The following is a 20,716-nucleotide window of genomic DNA, read 5'->3' as shown; positions in this document are numbered from 1 at the left end:
GCATGAGGTGACTAAATTGGTGACTTGGTTGATGACTTATCATCATACCTTGATGATTAGATTTGTTGCTCACAATATCAACCACTGGATTATCAGGTCAACTCAGTGATGAATGTTGCATTAAACAACAAACACTCAACTCCTCCGTCTCCTCATTATATTTCAATTTTAACTATTGTCATGCTCAAGCTCATCATGCTGGAGACCTTGGTTTGAAGCCCATTTCTGGTGGCGCTGCTGTGATATATCTGGAATATTGCTCAAAGTGGTGCAAGACCAAACTCTCTTGCTCACTCACTGTTAAGAAATATTCTCTTTCAATCCCAATACTACAGTGATTGTTTGTTCCAATGGCAGATGTCTTCATTCCTGATAGCTTGGCAGAGGCTGACACTGATGCTTGAGTATTGTATCAGTGAATACCACTAACATGAAATTCACGAAGCAGAAGACTGCCATGTCCCTGTTGTGTTGATATTCACTGGAAGCTCTTGTTATAGAAGGAAGCCGTGAGTCGAGATCCACCACAACCATGAGACTGAGAAGACTACCATCAGTAGCAGAAGATGTCACGTCAAAGATTGCCATCATCTGTAAGAACGTCCCCACCAAGTTCAACAAGGGCGCCATCCTGCGTAAACATTTCTCCAAGTATGGCTCCGTGTCCAAGGTGTTTCCGAATGTCAACAAGAAGTCTGTCACCATTCATTTCCATGACCATGTGAGTTGGGAATTTAAAAACTGCTTGTCAGAAATGTTTCTGAAATTTATAGACAGTCATGTTTTTGAAATTCCTGTTTCGATAAAAAAAATTTCAATTTCAATGACTTTGAAACCATCCAGGCCATGTACATCTGGAGATTCAGAACAGAAACAGGTGTTACCTGTCTCCATGAAAATGGACTGACAAAGTCTGTATGGTGTGTGAAAACGATTATTTAGGTTGTTTGTTATGAAAGTGATTCCCTGATTTTGAAGACAGATAGAAAGTAGTGTTAGCACACTGAAATTCAAAAGGGAACATCTAAAGTAACTTATGAGGCACACTTGACAATACATTGTTTTCTATTCCTGCTTTCATACAGTATTATAAATATATGTGTTCTTGAGGTCTTTCTTGAGTTTGATAACGCCTTGTATAGAATCTGGAAAAATATAAATTCATGACTGGATGGCTAGTGGAAGAGTAATATGGATCCATTTTCTTTCTGTTGCATGGATCAAACTGGATTGTGTATTTGCTCCCTGATTGTGCCAAGAAAACACTGGGTTCTGTAAACGAGCACAATGTGAAAGGGATGCATAAAGTTTTTACCTGAATTACCTGATATTTGTCACTATACTCTGTGTTAGAAACCAAGATTTGCTGGTGACCAGAGATGTCATATCATGTATTATTACACATTGCCATTTAGAAAGTGGTCAAATCCAGGATTTGAACCCGCATCCTCAGAGTCAGGCACTTAATCGCCAGTACACAAAGTCAGCTGCCTATCCCACACAGCCACCAGGACTTCAAAGGCCACTGGAATTTTCAATAAAATAATGCTGCTTTGTTGTGTTAAAAAATCCAACCCATGTGTTTATTCACCATTGTTGTCAGACCTCACAACCATGATTTCAAATGAAGGTAATTAAGAATGAGATCCAGAACTGTTTGTAACTTTCTAGTGAAGCTTGAGAATAAGGATTTTGCCGCAGTGTATGCGTATTATATCACTGGAAATGTTCAGTGAGACTTCTTGTGCATTTGTACACTCTTGCAAACACTTTTTGTATATAGGATGGTTCAGATGTGTTTGGACTTGTCAGAATGCAACTTTAAGTGATGTAACAACATTGGCACTCACTTTGAAATGTTCATTTTCAGAAATCTGCAGCTGAGGCTAAGGCTCGAGGCAGAGTTCTGGCAAAGGGAATCCCACCATTGCAGATTTTTTGGAGTTCTCACTCTCCGGGGATAACCAGGTCAACGTCTGTAACATCAGCAGCTTCACCAGAGGGGCCGGAGACATCAGCTTCTGTGATCAGCGATAACACCAGTAAGGGAAACAGTGTTGTCTGTCATTCTGTGGCTGTGTTGCATTCTGGTGTTGAATATTTCAGTATTATACTGACTGTCCCCAATTCAAGCTTGGCAATGATATAGTAGATGTAGTATATTTTGAATCAATAACAATGACATGATTTATTATTTGCAAACCGGTGTTTTAGAGCATTGAAAGTCCTGATTTCTGTGTAACTCATCCATCCATCCATATATCCCATCCACCCATCATCCACATATCCCATCCATCCATATATCCCTTTCATCTATCCATCTATCCCACATTCATCCATGCATGCAACCATCCATCTATCCACCCTTCCATTCATCCACCCACACACCCATCAGTCCACCCATCCACCCCTTTCCTTCTAATCATGGAGAATCATGCTCTGTCTGCAGGTGAAGGTAAGGTTGCTAAGAAGTCCAAGTGGGACGAAGATGATGTTAATGATGAATTGAGCAGTATGGCAGGAACTCAGGATGTAAAGAGTGCTATTAGCAAGCCAATGACACACCCACGAGATTCCTCTCCAGCAAGTTATGAGAGACACGGGGCCTCCTCAAGTCACAGTCCAGGACGGACTTCTCCTAAACCAAGTCCCACGAAGACGACCTCCGACACAGGTCAGTGTAGCTTTAGGAAGTAAAATCATATTTTTATTGACTGACCACTCGATTTATGATGGATCAGAAAAATAGAGGCGTACAGTTATAAATTGGCCAAGTTGCGGCCAAGTTCATCACTGAAAACATGGAGAGGTGCATTCACTGTCAATCTCTGGAGGTCAAGGTCACTTACAATGTCGTGGTAAAAAGTGATTATCATTCTGTCATGAGAAAATGGTGCAGTTGTCATTGACATTCGGGGACATCCTGCATTGGACTTACTGCTGTTATTGTCACTTCCTTTTCTTTGAGAAGGTCAGTGGTCAGGTTTGCTAGATAACCCCCACACAAGTGCAGAGTGCCAACTGAAAATGTATTAGATCTGACCATGAATTGTTTTTTTGACAAAAGCTATTTCTGCAGTGTCGCTGAGCAGTCTCCGCACAGCAGTAGCCAAGAATGTCCATGACATGATCAAGATTCTGGACCTTCGGGACAAGTTTATCCGAGAAGGTGGGTAGCTTTTCTCTGTAGTGATCAAGAAGCTAAGACAGATGATTTCTTTGTGTAGTCATTGTTAGTAGACTGTAGCTTAGTTATTTGTCTGAAGAGACAAAAAAGAAAGGATGTTAGGTGGTAGTGAAGTCAGATTTTGGTTTGTGATATAGTAGATGTTGCACAGCAAATTGTTGGATTAAGAATGATGTCAGACTAAACAAATGAGACTAACTTACATTTATTCAATTTATTGCCAACAAAAATGTCAGATAAACAGAGGTAAGATTAAGACTTAACTGAATTTGGCAGGAAAACTGAGTTTAAGGTACTGGGGTGGACGTTAGGTAGTGAGCTGGAATGGGATGAATGAAACTGTAAAGAATTAACCTGTCAAGTCTACAGCCCTAACAGTATTATGCAGGACAAGAGCACACCTAAAAGTCCCTTTGTTGGGGGCAAGACCTGCACATCTTATCAGTACTTTGAATGTCAGACAAACTGACATGGACTTCAGTGCTGACAATGTACTGTCTTGACTCTTCACTAGGCAGCACAAAACAGTCCAACTTGGCAACAGCACGAGCATTTGTTGGGACGTGCATGGACATGTGTCCAGAGAAGGAACGATATGACAGGGAGGAGAAACGCAGACTTGCCACGTTTGAGTGTGTTCCTGGATCTGAGACTATCGTGAGTGGTTTCATTTTATTTCAAGTTCAGTTAAGCTTAGGACAATTTTCATGTTTTTTAACACACACACACACACACACACACACACACACACACACACACACACACACACACACACACACACACACACACACACACACACACACTCTCACACTCACACTCACACTCACTCACTCACTCACTCACTCACTCACACTCACACACTCACACACACACACACACACACACACACACAGAAAATAATAGTTTTCAATGAAAAATGTACATCTTTCAACACTGCACTACCATACAACATAAGACTCCACACACACTGACACACAAAAAAATGTACATCTCTCAACACTGTACTACCATCAGACTTGTGTAGTGCAGCGATGTCATAGCATTGTGATGTCATGAAGTTTATGATGTCATAGCTTTGTCAGGGCATTGTACAAAATCATACTGCCAAAACAACATCTCCTAGGAGATATCGTTTGATCTCACACAAGCGATGTCTCCTGTGGAACACAGTTTTGGATGACATAAATAACTGTGTGAATGTTGTTTTGTTGTTTTGGGCAGCCTGGACAGAACCCTCGTGCAGATCACTCCCGTGTTGTGAAGGAATACAGCAGATCATCAGCAGATCAGGTAAGGAAGTCTACATGTCTACACTCTTGTGAAGATCAGGATTAGAATCCCATGATTGTTGTGTGAGGTGGTCAGACTCGTTGTCCAGGTTGTTGTCATATCTCAGTTGTGTTGGTTGATGATCATGATGTCAATCAGGGGATGAATCACTTTTATGGTGTGGAAGGTTGACCTTGCTTCATGTGCTGATTATGAGTATCCTCAGTTTATGATTATCGGGTCAAATCCTGGATGGGTCTAATCCCCAAAAGCTAGTAGACTTTTTACTGAGAAAGCCTAATGCCAAAGTTTTGACCCCTGATGGCATTATGTATTCAATCCAGTGATTGACAACATGAATGTCAAACAAAACATGTGTAAGGTTCTTTGATATTTCGCCAGCCATTCAGAGTACATTTGCTGGCAAGGTCTCACTATTTGCTATCTTCATAAGTCTGTGTGACAGACCTCTGCAAATGATAATGTCCTGCACAATAACCCTGTGGTAGAAGGATCAGCGTGTATTGATTGTTGGTGTGCTTCAGGATGAGCCCCTGCCCCATGAGCTGCGTCCAATCCCAGTGTTGGTACGAACCATGGACTACCTGCTGACGGAGATTGCAGACAAGGGGACGGATGGACGCTGGATGGACTGGTACGGCTTCCTGTGGGATAGAACACGAGGAATAAGGAAGGTTTGTGTGTGAATATTCAGAGAAACAGTTGTGTGGTGATTGCTTGTTGATTTGTATTGATAGTTGATTGATTTGTTGTCTTTGACAACAAGCACAACTTGAGTGCTTGTTTCTTGGTGGATGTGTTCCTTGCTTTTGTATCTTCCAGTACAGAACTGACACAGCTGTTTCAGTTATCAAAATGGTAGTTAATATACAACTAAAGGCTATGACCATGCTTTTGAACTGTTTATTTCAAGTCTCAAGTTTTCCAACTTAACTCCCTCCTTCTCCCCCTCTCCCCCCTCTCCCCCTCTCCCTCCTTTCCCTCCCCATATCCTTATCCCTAGATTTCCTTACTTACCTTACCCTGCTTCCACTTCCCTTATTCTCTACCCCCCTCCCTCTCCCCTTTCATTTTTCCAATCACCATTCTCCCTCCCTCTACCTCTAACCCCCCTCCCTACACTACCCTTCTTCCCTCCCTTTTTTCCTTAGTATCCCTTACCCTCCCTCCCTCTACCTCTAACCCCACTCCCTACCCTCCCCCTTCTTCCCTCCCATTTTTCCTTAGTATCCCTTACCCTCCCTCCCTCTACCTCTAACCCCTTCCCTACCCTCCCCTTCTTCCTTCCCTTTTCTCCTTAATATCCCTTTCCCTCCCTCCCTCTGTCCTCCAACACCCTTCCCCTCCCCTTCTCAACTCCCTTTTCTCCTAACTTCCCTTATTTTTGTAAGGCCCTCAGACCCCCACCATCAAAAGGGGCCTGATCCTCCTCTCACACACACCCCAACTCACACCTTCAGGGCTTGAGAATTGCTTTTAGCAAGGCATAAGTCCGCTTTCATTTAATTCAGGGTTAGCATCTCTGACTCCTTCCCTCTACCCCCTCCCCTTCCTCCCCCGTTTGTTCTTGACTTCCCTTACCCTCCCTCCTTGTACCCTCCATCCCCACCCCCAATCCCACCCTCCCCTTGACCTCCCCTTCTTCCCTCCCTTTTCTCCTTATCTTCCATTACCCTCCCTCCCTCCATCCCTCTACTCCACCCTCTTCTCCCCCTCTTCCCTCCCTTTTCTCACTTTTCTGGCATCTCTGCCTCCTTCCCTCTCCCCTCTAACCCCCTCCCCTTCCTCACCTTTTCTCCTTAACTTCGTTTACCCTCCCTGCCATTACCTTCTACCTCCCTTCCCCTCCCCTTTCTTCCCTCCTTTTTCTCAACTTATCTTACCCTCCCACCCTCCCTCTACCCAACCTTTTCCCCTTCCTTCCTTCCTTTCCTCCCTTAACTTCCCTTACCCTCCCACCCTCCCTCTACCCCCCTTCTTTTCCTCACTTTCTCCTTCACTTCCCTTGCCCTCCCTCCCTTTACCCTCCCTTCCATCACTCTTTCCCTTCTCCAAACCCTCCTCACCTGTGTCTGCTGCTGTCCAGAGAGTCACACAGCTGACTGAGGAGAATTTTCACAGCAAGCCCAAATATTCCCTGACTGTATTCCAGGACATCACCCAGCAACAGCTCATTAACCGAGAGGCAGTCGAGCTGCTTGAGAAATGTGCCAGGTTCCACATCTTCTGCTCTGAGCGTCTGTGTGAGGAGGACATGCATGTGTTTGACGAGAAGATCAACAACGAGAACCTGACCAAGTGTCTGCAGACACTGAAAGAGATGTACCATGACCTCGACGTCAAGCATCAGGTCTTCTGTCCAAATGAGGCAGAGTTCCGGGCTTTCATCGTCCTCATGAACCTCAATGAAGGAGACACACTCAGGTAGGACTGTGTTGACATGTGTGATGTGAGGAGTTCAGGCGCTGTGTGGTTAGCCATGGTCATGTGGCGAGAACATGATGACAGCTGTTTGGGTCTGAATTTAGGCGTTGACCTGAATATTTTCACAGATGTATTTTCTAAGGATGTGATTTTGAAGGCATGTTTATAACCATCTGACAATTCATGATTACTGAATCATGTAACTGTAATGTTATGGTTAAAATTGCCATGACAAAAGTTATAAGAAATCCCCTGAGAAACAGCAAAATATAACACTGACAAGTCTAAAATATTCAATATATTTTGTATTGAGCAGAGAGCAAGATGCAAAGAATCACAATAACGGTTTCATGTACAATGCAATTGAGTCAAAACTAAGGTAATGGGTCACAAATATATTATCAACTCACCAAAGTCTTGGTTTGAGAGTGAGAAAAAGTAATACAAAATGTAATGCAGCGAGCAGTTTGGTAGCAGTTATGTAGGTTAAGTGTTGACGGAGAAGCATGTTATGTACTCCAGTAAATCTCTGTGTGTCCATGTTGTCAACACAATAACCAGCCGTTATATAAAAAGTCACTAATTCCCGAACATTCAAGCACTTTGCAACCATCGCTATCAGGGTAGAATTTTCTCGGAGTCTGGTTTTCCTCAGTCAAAAACACTCTCAAAGGAAGGTAACTCTAGAGAACTACTTGAAAGTCCTGCCACTAAAATACTAGTAGCACTGGACATTTATGATACGAAATGTGACCCAATAATAATTATCACTTAATCAATAATACAATTTACAGAAATTACACTCTCGTAACAGTAAAACAACATAATGGCTCAAAGGTACAAAAACTTGACAATATTTTTAGAATATCCTCAAGAAATATTACAGCCACTGATTTCTTCTTCCAGCTGTGTATGTCAGGTATTCTGCAGGTTGTTGGGAATTGTTTTCACAGGGAAGTTCAGACGCTCAGGTCAGAGGTTCGTACCAGTAAAGAGATTAAGTTTGTCATCAAGGTATACACAGCTCTCAACAGCAACAACTACGTCAGATTCTTCCGACTGGTGAAGGAGTCATCTTTCCTGAATGCTTGCATCATCCATCGGTATTTCACGCAAGTCAGAAGTAGGGCACTGCAGACAATGATCAAAGCTTTTGGTGGGAAGAAATCCCAGGTTTGTGAAGTAAACTATCAGAAGCATTGTCATGTATATGTCTCAAACAACTACCTCAGACATCCAGTGAAGAGAGAGTCAGCTTGAGGAGCAGACAGTTGATTATTGAAGACGTTGAAAAGTGATACTTGTAATGTGAAATAGGCACTGGCCCACAAACCTGTGGCTAGTAAAAATCCATTTGGGTTAGTTACAGTCATTTGACAAGCGAATTTTGTATAAATAACAGACTTTTAAATCATATAAGATCATTGCCTGATAAAAATTTTCATCGTAATGTAATCCTTGGCTTAGTTTCCACATTCAAATTTCTGGCAATTTTGAGGGTTAGCAGCTTTCAGGCATAGCTTGTTATTTTCATGCCAGGTAAATATTAGGGAAATAAAAGGAACCACTAACCATGTTCAGCCGTGACCATGTGTATATTGTACCAAATAGCTGTGTTTGACCCATTTGATGTTGTGATACACGTTATTATTTTACAGTTTCCACTGACTGAACTTGTAAGGATCCTCTCCTTCGATAATATCAATGAAGCAGCAACATTCTGTCAGGTCTATGGCCTGAAAGTTGCTGATGGCGCCGTCATATTGGACAAAAGTTCTTTCGTGATTCCAGAAAGTGCCTATGCCCCTCGCAGGGCTATAACGCTAATTGAATCCAAGAGAATGGTTCCCGTCGGGGAGGTAGGTGAACATCCTTGCTCATATTATCAGTCACTAGTTTTCAGGCCAGATTCAGTTATTACAGTCATTCAGCTGTAACGTTTGTGAGTGTGGTTTCAAACAACAAAACATGATGTCATGCTTGACAGTGTAACTCAGTGGTAAAGACCCAGTTTTGAGTTCCAAGATTGGTTAATAGTAAGAATGACCCATTACCTCATGAATTAGTCTATTTTGTTCAACCAACAGAATATCTGAATTGGCAGAAGCAATTTACTACCAATATGTTTCCTTTGACTCATGTTTTTTATGCCTATCTCTTCTGTCTGTGTGAACATAGTAGAACACTTGGAATCCCTTGAAGTTACCTTCTAACTGAGACAAACGTACAACACTCTCACCCCTTTCTTGGCAGCCTCCCTTTCCTGCCCAAACAGTCACATGACCAGTCATGCTTGGCTCTGTCTCCTTCATCGCATGGCAAGGACGTCTGAAGACACTTTGGTCTCAATACAGTGATAAGTTTTTGCTTATATTTCGGTTGTTTTGGTATCAGCAACAACACATCCCAGCCCTCAGTGATAGTTATGGAGCTCCCTACTCAGCATCAATGGTATTCAACGGCAGAATTGAGGACCTATCTAAATCTGTTACTCATGACTCCAGGGAAGTAATAATGATAAAGTCGGTTGACACTTTGACTACTGTCCTCAAGCAGACATCTCAGCTACTGTCCTCAAGCAGACATCTCAGCTACTGTCCTCAAGCAGACATCTCAGCTACTGTCCTCAAGCAGACATCTCGGCCTTACTCCGAGTCAATGTTCTCGGAGGTTCAGAGAGCGAGAGACAAGAAGTATAATGCTTGGGACTGCAAGGGCTCTTGTTGCTCAACTGGAAGAAAACGGGCACTCCCACAAAACAGGACACCCTGCCAGCTAAAGGAGGAAAATGCTGAAGATCATGTTTGGAACAACAGGAGCCTTCCACACGAAGCCATTCCCATATAACCTTCGCAGGTTGATGAATGTCTACAGCGCTTCTGGAGGAACTGGGGACTTTTCAACGACGATTACATCATGGGCATCCTACAAAACATGGCTACAAGATCCCACTACAGGCAGCTACACCTCTCTCAAGAGACCCAGCACTCTTCATGTACACCAGTGATCAACAAGACAAACTAGCCAACACCATGTCTTCTCTTCTAGAGTCAAAAAACTACACCTGGATGGACTAACAACAGGGTTCTACTCCCCAATTTTCATGGTGCCCAAGAAAAACTCAAAAGCAAAGTTTTGACTTACATACAAAATGAAGGAGCTCAACAAGGATTTTCTACTGAAGCCAGAATGGTTCAGAATGATCTGTTTACCATAACTGCAACTATTTCCTTTGGTCACCAAGCCAGTAGTCACCTATGTACAATAGCAGCGACTTTGTAGTGCGTTTTACCTGGACGACAGCATTCAAGCTCATTGCGAGACAAGTTAACTCAGACTACAGTAGGACTTCACCAATGCAACTTAACTCAACTTGGATGGCTTTTGAATCTACTGAAATCAGAATTAGATCCGGAGCAAGATCTTCAATTCATTCAATTCATCGCTCCTTTGAATTGTATCGTCGTCCCAGAGAACCAACTCTATTCTCTCTGTAACCACTTCGACAATGGCAATGTCTGCTTGGTCTGCTCATATCAGCACAGGATCTGACCAGACAAAGATGTCTACAACTACACCCATTACAATGGTTCCGGATTCAGCACCATCAGCTCGATCTCACACAACTGACGTTTCATTTCTTCAAAATTGTCAACGCATTTTGCATCCCAGGTGCACCCAACGTCTTGGCAGACACACTACGTGCCTTACTACGATTGTTCAAGCTGGAAGACCAACAACGCAGGTGTAAAGCTTCAGCTTGGGATCTGAATGAGGGATTTCTACTAGCCATTAGACCGGACATCACTTGCTCTGGACATCAATTGACTCCAATCATCGTGAGATTGTACATCTTGGGACTGAGATGGGATTTTATCACCCAAAATCAACTGTCTGGACAGACAATTCCACATCATGGCGTTATCTACAATCCTCAGGCTACATGATCCACGAGATTTATCATAATGCTCACTCATTGAAAATACATCTCCAGTGTACTAAGACATTATAATTATAAGACCCATTCATCACATTATCTACCAAGACACCAATGGAAGTATCTCGCAACACTATCTCAGTATGGATGAGAGCCGCTGTACTGAGGGCCTACAAAACAGTAAGACTTGAACCTCTGTGAGCTTCCAATCCACATGAAGTGAGAGCCTTGGCGTCGGCACTCACTCTACACTGAAACTGTTCGCGAACAGCTATAATGGAAGGCTTCTTTTGGAAATCAAATACAGTGTTTGCCAACCACTACCTGTGATACATCCCCAAGGAGGGGACATCACTGGCATTTACCAATTTGGGCCTCTTGTTGTCACACAACAGCTAAAAAGAATCCAGTGTGGCCTGACCCACCGCTGTTTCCATCGGATTCTGTAAGCATAATAAGCATGAGTCAGGATAAGGAAAAATATGTCATTTTCTGAATTAAATTGATATTTTATACTTACCTTGACTCATGGCGTCATCAATCCCTCCCAACTGCCTCCCTCAGGCATGCTAAATTCCCAGTAATTCTCTTGTCGGGCTTTTGAGATTTGGAGAGTGGCAGGTATGTGAGCGTATTGGTACAGAAGGGAGGCTGCAGAGGGATGAGTGTATTGTATGTCCGCTTCAGTTAGAAGGGAACTTCAAGTGTTCCACTGTCTTCACATAGAGGGAGGAGTGAGTGAGTGAGTGAGTGAGTTTAGTTTTACGCCGCACTCAGCAATATTCCAGCTATATGACGGCGGTCTGTAAATAATCGAGTCTGGACCAGACAATCCAGTGATCAACATCATGAGCATCGATCTGCACAATTGGGAACCGATGACATGTGTCAACCAAGTCAGCGAGCCTGACCACTCGATCCCATTAGTCGCCTCTTACGACAAGCATAGTCGCCTTTTGTGGCAAGCATGGTTTGCTGAAGGCCTATTCTACCCCGGGACCTTCACGGGTCGATAGAGGGAGGAGATAAGCATAACAAGCATGAGTCAGGATAAGTATAAAATATCAATTTTATTCAGAAAATTTCAGAATATCTGGTACTGTAACCTCTTGCCAGTGTGGAGTGGAGTATCAGTATTGAGCTGCAACCTGGTGTCTTTCACTGTAACAAAAACAACAATAGTCCTGACTTGTACAAGCTACCACATACACACCTTTATATGCATGTCAGTATTTCAGGTACAATAACTTGTACCTTTTCATGTACATGTCTGTTATGAGTGAGAAAGAAATACAGACACCTAACATAACAACAAATAATGAATGCAGGAAAACAAATATATTCCCAAAATGCTGTGATTGTTTTGTTGTCCAGGTGATCAGTGGGTCAGCTCTACCTCCTCTCCATCTCCCGGAACCTCACTCCAGCTTTGATTCCAATGGCAGGTTCCGACCTGGTCCGGAACTCCTCAAGTATGGTAAGTTTCACAAAAGGCAGCGTTCTACCACTGTTGACCATTCACGTCGGCCCGGTTGCCACGTGATAGGTCATCTGCCTACAATTGCAGTTCCAATCTGGGGAAAACATTTGCACTTTGAGCTTAATCTTAATGATATATTTCAACTGATTCAAACAATTATATGTCATTTAGATGTTGATGTTCATATAGAGTTAATAAAAAATGATTGCACAAAGTAAAACCTCGGAGGAGGTCTTACTAACGAAAAGTATAACTAGGTAAATGTTTTTTCTAGTGAAAAGTAAAACCTGTCGCTGCAAAACAAAAACCTCATGCAATTATTCTTGGAAAACAAGAGATGACCTAATATATAGGAAGAAGCACACTTCAGGTTTATATATTTAAGTCATTTCTAATGCTTGTGCTTCAGAGGCAACCAAGGGGAAGAAACCGGTGGAGAAATCAGCTGCGGAGAAGAAACCCACCCCAGTGTCCGCGGTTTTGCAGACTCCTGCCTCACCATCCACGTCAGTGCAGTCTCCACTAGCTGTCACTTCCACACAGGAGGAGACAGGAACACCGGAGACAATGCAGTTCTCTAATGAGGTATGCATTCATGAAGTCAGTGAATCATGGGGCGTGTTGGGTGAGCTGTTTGAAGTGCTGTACTAGGAAGCGAAAGGTGCCTGGATAGATCCACACTTGTGATCGGGAGAAAAGGTCGCTGGAGCTTAAATTACTTGCAGGCTCTTTCGGTGTTGTCATCTACACACATGAATCAGTCTTGAAGGCTGTTACTTTTATGTTTGACAACTCAGCAAATATGGATGGAATGCGCCGCTATGTCATCTTGACTATGATGCTGAGTATTTTATTCCGTTACGTGTCGTTGAGTTAGGCATGATTAGCTGCTGGCGCTGCAGGGAACTGCAGCTGAATGGAAATCTCCTGTAAACTTATCCCCGGAATGTAATTCTAGTTCCAAATCAGAGAAGAAACCGACCAGGAAATGAGTTACGCGAGGGGGAGTCTGCCAGCATGTCCGAGCGCAGAAATCAAGACCACCCCTACCGACCTTAATCCTCTCCAATGCTCAATCACTGAGGAGCAATGAAAATGAACATGTCCTAAATCTTGACTCAGTTTCGACAGATGTGCCAAAATTTGTGCTCAGCGATTTCAATGAATGCAGTTTGAAATCAGTTCTACCCAGTTTCGAACAATATGTTAGATTGTAAAGGAAGAGCAAAGAAGCAGAAGAATTGAATTCATTTTATTGTCGATTTGCCTGACATGATTTCAGTGAAGAGATAGAGATAATATACCAAAACAAAGACCATTCAGAAGCTTCTGTAACCATCACTGAAGGTGGCATCCTACAGAGCTTCACACGTATCAACATCAGAAAGGCTGCAGGACCAGACAAACTGGATGGTATTGTACTCAAGGAGTGGAGACTTCAGTTGGCTTCAGTATTCACACGCTTATACCAACATTCACCGGACAATCATGCCTTTCCAAGTATTTGGAAAATGTCAGAGATCATACCCATTTCAAAGAAGAGCAAGCGACAAGAGCTAAATGATTATCCAGATGCATTAACTTCCATTGCTATCAAGTTTCTTGAGCACATCATTTTGAAGTTTCTGAAGACAGAAGTAAACCATCTACTTGATCTACAGTTCGCATACAGATCCAAGCGTGGAGTTCTTGATGCCACATTCTCTCTTCTCAGCACCTCAAGACCCCCTAGTCCTACATGAGAATGCTATTAATTGACTTCTTTTCAGCCTTCAACATGATCCACCAGCACATCATGGTAAGGAAGCTGCAAACGATGGAGTGAATTCTCAACAGATTAGATGGATCAGAGATTTCCTCCATGCAAGATTTCAGTGTGTGAAAGTTATCGGCAGTGTATCAGCCATGAAGGTTATCAGTACAGGAACGCCGCAAGGTTGTGTTATGTCACCGTCACTGTTCACTCTCTACACGACTGACTGCACTAGCATAGAAAATAACAGTATAAATATGACGTTTGCTGACGGTGCAGCCAATGTGTTATTGAGTATTTGAAGCACAGGAATGCATTTGGAACCGATGGTGTCAGACGGAGGTTTCAAATGAAATATTCCTGTGATGTTTACATGGACCGAGTACAGGAGACAGTGCTGGGATGAGAAATTGTCAGTGAGGCTGTCCAGGCTGCTGATTCTTGGCAATAAAATCCCTTCTTAGTCCAAGGTGTACACTGTCATGATGTGCTGCTTTCTCAAGCATGTTCACGCATAGTACAACATATGTATTTTTGACATCCAGACAGTTGTTGCTAGGGCAACCAAAAATGGCATTTTCTGGGATAGCAGATCCATGGATGTCTGATCTAGAGGATCATATTAATCATAAGCGTCGCTTACGAGATGTCATAATATTACGTTGAGATCCCAGAAGCCTTGAAATTCTTTTATTGATCTTGCAACTTGAATGAACATAGTAATGCTAATAGTTCTGGCACTTTAGGCAACTTTATGCTAGTTTTCACAGTGGTGACTGTACTAAGCGCTGCTAGGTAAGTTAATAACGTAGAGCCTTTGCACACTTTGTTTGGATAGAAGGAGACAAGCATAATAAGCATGAAATATAAGTATAAAATATCAATATTAATCAGAAAATTATGTTTTTGACAGATAAAAAGCTCTGGAAATCTTTTGATCATTCTAAGTTGTAACAATGTAGTGTGAACTGTACCTGATTTTAACAGGTCATTGCGCTTAGTTTAGTTAGGTGTTTAGACTCACTACAAACATTGCCAAGATGTGTATAGCAACATTAGTTTTTTTCCAGCCCTTCCTGACAGTAAGTGTGCCTTTGCCTGATTGTGTGTGATGATCATGTAGCTCACTACAAATATTGCGAGATATGTAGGAAAACATAAATGTATCTCCAGCCCTGTCCTGACAGTACGTCTGTGTGGTGTTTCAGGCTGTGAAGATGATTGCCCGGGAGCTGTTCTGGGAGGTGATTGATGAGTTCGTGAAGGAGATCTCTACAGGGTATGTGCGAGCGGTGCAGCTGTATCTGGACGCTGGAAAGAAGACTGTGGAAGAGATTGTCGTCATTGGGACATCCACACTCATCAGGTAAGTCAGACATGCTATAGTGAATGAAGTCCATTTCTGGTGTCACTCACAGTCACATTGCTGGAGTATTGCTGAAAGTGGCTTAAAACTGAACTCACTCAAGCAGATCTACTGACCAGCTGGATTTTGATCATGACACCATATTTTCTTGAATTTAAAGCCCCATTTTTCCCCAGAAGAGATAGCAATGTAGAGCCGGTGTTTATTCGTCATACCACCAACTTTACCATTGACATGTAGTGGAGGTAACATGTCAACAAACTTTCTGACTTTTGGGGGGTTAAATTCTTTTATTACATTTTGTGGCTATTTAAAGTGTTTAATCCTTATCTGGTCTTATGTTTGCAACTTATTTCATCACTTGTAAGTAAAAAATCGTTCAACATTGTTTACATTGATTTCCTCGAGTTCCTAATGATAGAAGTGTCAGGTGTTTGTGATGTTGCAGGCTGGTGTGTGACGTATTTGTTATGTTATAGACAGGTGTTTCAGGTATTTGTCATGTTACAGACAGGTGTTGCAGGTATTTGTCATGTTACAGACAGGTGTTGCAGGTATTTGTGATATTACAGAAAGGTGTGTCAGGAATACGAGTATGTCATGTTACAGACAGGTGTTGCAGGTATTTGTCATGTTACAGACAGGCGTTGCAAGTATTTGTCATTTTACAAACAGGTGTTGCAGGTATTTGTGATAGTACAGAAAGGTGTGTCAGGAATACTAGTATGTCATGTTACAGCCAAATATGTCAGGTATTTGTCATGTTACAGACAGGTGTGTCAAGTATTTGTCATGTTACAGACAGGTGTGTCAGGAGGTGTTCACAGAGGAGAAAGAGAGGCATCAGCAGGTTTTGGCTGCTGAGCTGGAAGATCGTCGGTGTCGTGTGTCAGAGGACCTTTGCCGAGAGCTGGTGGAGGATGTCACACAGCAAGAAGCTCACAGCCTCGCAGTTGCTCAAGTCAGGTGAGGGGCTTTTGAGTATTTAAAGCCTTGCTTATAATAAGTTACAACAGAATAAGACCTGATGTTTTCACAATTACCGTTATTGTCGTAGTATAAGGTGAAGGAACAAGTTTTAGGGATAATCATCTTCTTTATTTTCACAATGATGACGTTTCAGTATGGATTCTTATACCGTTTTCAAGCATAAGAATCCATACCAAAACGTCGCCCTTGTGAAAATAAAGAAGTTGATCATCCATAAAACTTGTTGCTTCACCTTTAGCTCAGCAACTTCTAAAATGCCTCTGAAATAGTTTATTGTCATAGTTTGTTTTATGATGGTCTCTATAATTTTGTATAATCTGTTAACATTCTTTAGCTTATGTTGTAAATGAAAAAAAAAAATAAAGCTGACTCCGAGAGTCTTTAGTTTGGCTTATGTCATTGATGTTGCTTCCAGAGAGGTTCAAGCCCAGCTGAAGAAGGAGTGTGAGGAGCGATGTATGGCAGTGGTGGCAGATGATGTCATGGAGAACACCCTGGACAAGCTCATCCACGAGATCAGCGAAGAGGTCCATCATGTTGATGTTGTCCAAAGGCTTGCAAAACTGGAAGCCATTGAGAAGCAAGTGAAAACCATACGTTCAAGTCGCTTCCTCCAGATCTGGAAGAGAGAGCACACAAAACGGGTGAAGCTAAAGCGTGCAATGTTGGCGTTCCCATGTGCTCCGAGCACTCAGGATGTTCACTCACAGCTGCAGACGCTGTTGCCAGACCGTAGCAGTGACAGAGTGGTCAATGGAAGGATGTATGTCAACCAGCAGGCAATGGTTGCCATAGAGACACCAATGGACATTGAGAAGCGAGATAAACTGTTCATTGCTAGACACTCTCTGATCATGCTGACCCAGCATCTGTTGAAGGAGAAGGCGTGGCAGCCGTTTGACATTCCTGCTGTTGCTGGGAAGGAGTTTGAAAAGAGTTTCCTCAAACAAAGGGATCCAGAGACACTTGTTGCAGGTTTGTGGGGAATTTGTGGCCACTTGTATAAAACATCCCCAGGGCATGAACTAGGTTCTCTTCGCAGGGCATGACCAGAGGATGTTGTCCCTGGGTATTACAATGGAATCTCTTCGCTGGGTATTACAAGGGGGACCTCTTCTCTAAGTATGACAAGGTGATCTGTTCTCAGGGTATGACCAGGTGATCTCTTCCCAGGGTATGAAAAGGGAATCTCTTCCTAGAGTATGACAAGGGGTCTCGTCTCAGGTTATGAACAGGGATCTCTTCCCTGTGTATGAAAGATGATCTCTTCCCAGGGTATGACAAGGGGATCTCTTCCCTGTGTATGAGGTGGGTCACTTCCCAAGGCATGGCAGGGGTCTGTTCCTAGGGTATGAACACTGATCTCTTACCTGTGTTTGACAGTGTGATCTCTTTTCTGGGTATGACAAGGGGATCTCTTCCCAGGGTATGACACTGGTGTCTCTTCGAAGGATGTGACAATGGGATCTCTTCCTGGGGTATGACAGTGGGATCTGTACCCAGGGTATGACAAGGCTATCTCCTTCTTGTGTATAACAAGGGGATTTCTTCACAGGGTATGACAAGGTTATCTGTTCCCTGTGTATTACAAGGGGATCTCTTTCCAGGGAATGACAACAGAATCTCTTCCCAGGGTATGACAAGGGCATCTCTTCCCTGTGTATGACAAAGGAATTTCTTCCTAGGGTATCACCAGAAAATCTCTACCAGGGATCTTGTGCCACTATAGTACCAGCATAACTTCTGTTGTTAGACCATGATTTGCTTTTGTTTGATGCACATTTCCAATTGTACTGTAAAAAAAACATGAACGTGACTGAATCTCATGCTATTATTTGTATAATTGTTATATTTAACATTGCTACTCATACACTCACTCATGACTTGATCTGCAGAGACCGCCCCGGAGATAACGTGGAAACTGACTGTGTCCCTACCAGACACAGCAGCAGCAACTACTGCGGACACGGATGTCGCAGAGCTGGTGAATAAATGGCTGTGTGCAAAGTTGCAGAGAGGAGATGTACCTGATGAACCAGATCTCAAGTACAAGGTCAGTACAGATAGCGTGGACTATAAAAAGTGAAAACCTATTTTGTTTGGTAAGAGATGGCTTTTTGTCTCCATTTAGATCTTGCTGACTGTAGAGATAATTCCACATCTGTTACATTCTAACGGGTGTTGCATGATATCATCAGTGGCTTGTATGGTCCATCTGACTGCCATCATATTGTTGGAATATATTGTGTAGTGTGGTGTGGCTTGAAACCAACATCAAAAGAGGCAAAACTTGTAATTGTGTGTAGATGTTTTTATGTCTCTTAGTATGATATGAGGAAATTCCTGCAACCAGCTGAGAATAGTTAAACAACTTGTCCCGAGATAGGTATATTGCATGGAGCCCATTTCTGGTGTCCCCCTTCATGATATTGCTAAAATATTGCTAAAAGCAGTGTAAAACTAAACTCAAGCATTTAACAGCTTAGATGTTTCCTTAACCTCACTCATGTTTATTTGCTTATCTCCTCCCTCTGTGTGAACATAGTGGACACTTTAAATCTGTTGAAGTTCCTGTCATTTGAACAATCACACTCGCCCACAGGAAGCTTCCTTGTTTCCAGTCACATGGTCACGTGACCAGCCCTGTTTGTCACCCACTTCGATGAGATGGTTGGAGTCAACTTGAGTCCCTACATGGTGTTTAATATCCTTTTATAATTTGGTCCCTTACACAAAAATAGCAGTATTAATTGTCATTACCATATGAAAATGTGGACGTTTACGGTTTTTTATGTTGTTGAACATGTATTTCATCATGTGAGATTTTACGTTTTCACTGATGAAATCGCGCTCTTGGTATGGGTCATGGGTGTCTGCGGCAGTTCCATATTATTATGTTCTACTTGCATGGTTATTTGTACTTTCAGTGTTCACTCAGTCAATGTGAACTTAGTAAGAATTTTGTTTGTGTTTGTTTACTTTTCAAATATGTGCTGAAACTTTTTACTGTCTAGAGTCATGTGTGGCAATTCGATGCTTATTGCATCAGGTAGCCATGTGCTAACTACTGCTGATATTCAGGTTTATAGTGAATCGCCAAATGTACCCCACTGGTGCCGTCAGGATAACCTGGAGACTAGGTCCTAGTATCAGAAAAGGTTATCATTAGAATCGATGTTAACTCAACCAAAGAAATTGAAGTGTGATTCGTCCCCCTAGGCTAATCTTCAGCTACTAGATACAACTAGATCATTGCTGAAACAAGGGACCAGCTCGTCTGTGAAGTTCTTCAGAAAAGATATCGTCCCTCTCGACGAGCGACATCTTCAATGAATCTCTACTCGTACTACCTGAGGTACAGAGCTTCAGGGAATCAGTGCAACATGCAGCATCTACAGCCACTGCCGCATTTTGCTATGTCAGTCATCAACAAATATTACAGTCACCTTGCATATTGCTTCTACAGCTGCAACAGTTGCATCGGATGGAGAAGATGCATACTGTCTGAACGCTCCCTTTCACTAAGATCTTCACCATCAGCTGTAGCGTCTCAAAGCAGTTAGACAATGTACTGTGTGAACACTCCCGTTCACAAAGATCTTCACCATCAGCTGTATCATCTCAGTGCAGTTTAGAGGATGCACCCTTCATCAACTCGGCGAGTGCACACATGCACGTATCCTGCTACAGCCACAAGGATTCACTGTTTATCCGTTCCCTGCATGCTATGTCAGGATACTACGGCTTGAGATACGTGTCATCATCACTGTTGAACACGGATCTTCATCCTTCACAGGAGCATGCATGCATGCATGGATGACTGCATTCAGAGAATGCAAACTATTCTAGTAGACTGACGCATGCAGAATCAGCCTACCAACATTCACTGTTTAACACCAGAAGTTTCCAACTTCGAAGAAGATAAGATGATTTTATCTACTCGCTTACTTGGAAGAAGGATCAACAATTCATCTCTAAGCATCAGACACTAACATCAGGTTGTCTTGCACCAGCAGCAAGGAATTCAAGATTATTTTGATGCTTCATGGAACCAGGTCACTAAAGTCAACCTGTACCAACCTGGGGAAGCACGGGAATTGCTTCACAGGATCTGTAGAAGATAACGACAGTATTATCTTCAGTTAAAGAACACCGACACACCGACTAGGAGGACAGTCTACCTACTTCAGTATTCAGCAGTGGAAGGTTTCGCATGCTTCTACTCAGTCGTTCATTCACATGCTCATTCAAGACAAGACAAGCCCACATGCTAGTGAGGGAATCACCAA

At 42.6% G+C, this 20,716-nt stretch overlaps 1 protein-coding gene across 1 annotated transcript in view; it reads left to right on the top strand.

The window, feature by feature from the left end:
• LOC137295764 (germinal-center associated nuclear protein-like) overlaps positions 1–20,716 on the top strand; it is a 34,116-nt gene that overhangs the window by 5,739 nt on the left and 7,661 nt on the right. The window contains exons 5-20 of the mRNA XM_067827301.1: positions 501–721; positions 1,871–2,042; positions 2,450–2,674; positions 3,080–3,169; positions 3,702–3,844; positions 4,409–4,477; positions 5,002–5,151; positions 6,630–6,901; positions 7,855–8,074; positions 8,560–8,760; positions 12,213–12,315; positions 12,728–12,903; positions 15,280–15,437; positions 16,239–16,403; positions 16,843–17,402; positions 18,323–18,480. Coding sequence (XP_067683402.1) covers positions 501–721; positions 1,871–2,042; positions 2,450–2,674; positions 3,080–3,169; positions 3,702–3,844; positions 4,409–4,477; positions 5,002–5,151; positions 6,630–6,901; positions 7,855–8,074; positions 8,560–8,760; positions 12,213–12,315; positions 12,728–12,903; positions 15,280–15,437; positions 16,239–16,403; positions 16,843–17,402; positions 18,323–18,480 — 3,083 coding nt within the window. The remainder of the gene's footprint in view (positions 1–500; positions 722–1,870; positions 2,043–2,449; positions 2,675–3,079; positions 3,170–3,701; positions 3,845–4,408; positions 4,478–5,001; positions 5,152–6,629; positions 6,902–7,854; positions 8,075–8,559; positions 8,761–12,212; positions 12,316–12,727; positions 12,904–15,279; positions 15,438–16,238; positions 16,404–16,842; positions 17,403–18,322; positions 18,481–20,716) is intronic.

The sequence above is a fragment of the Haliotis asinina genome, chromosome 9 (assembly GCF_037392515.1).
Source record: "Haliotis asinina isolate JCU_RB_2024 chromosome 9, JCU_Hal_asi_v2, whole genome shotgun sequence".
NCBI classification, from domain to species: domain Eukaryota; kingdom Metazoa; phylum Mollusca; class Gastropoda; order Lepetellida; family Haliotidae; genus Haliotis; species Haliotis asinina.
Note: the sequence above shows the minus strand (reverse complement) of the source record. Positions and strands in the feature narration are given on the sequence as shown.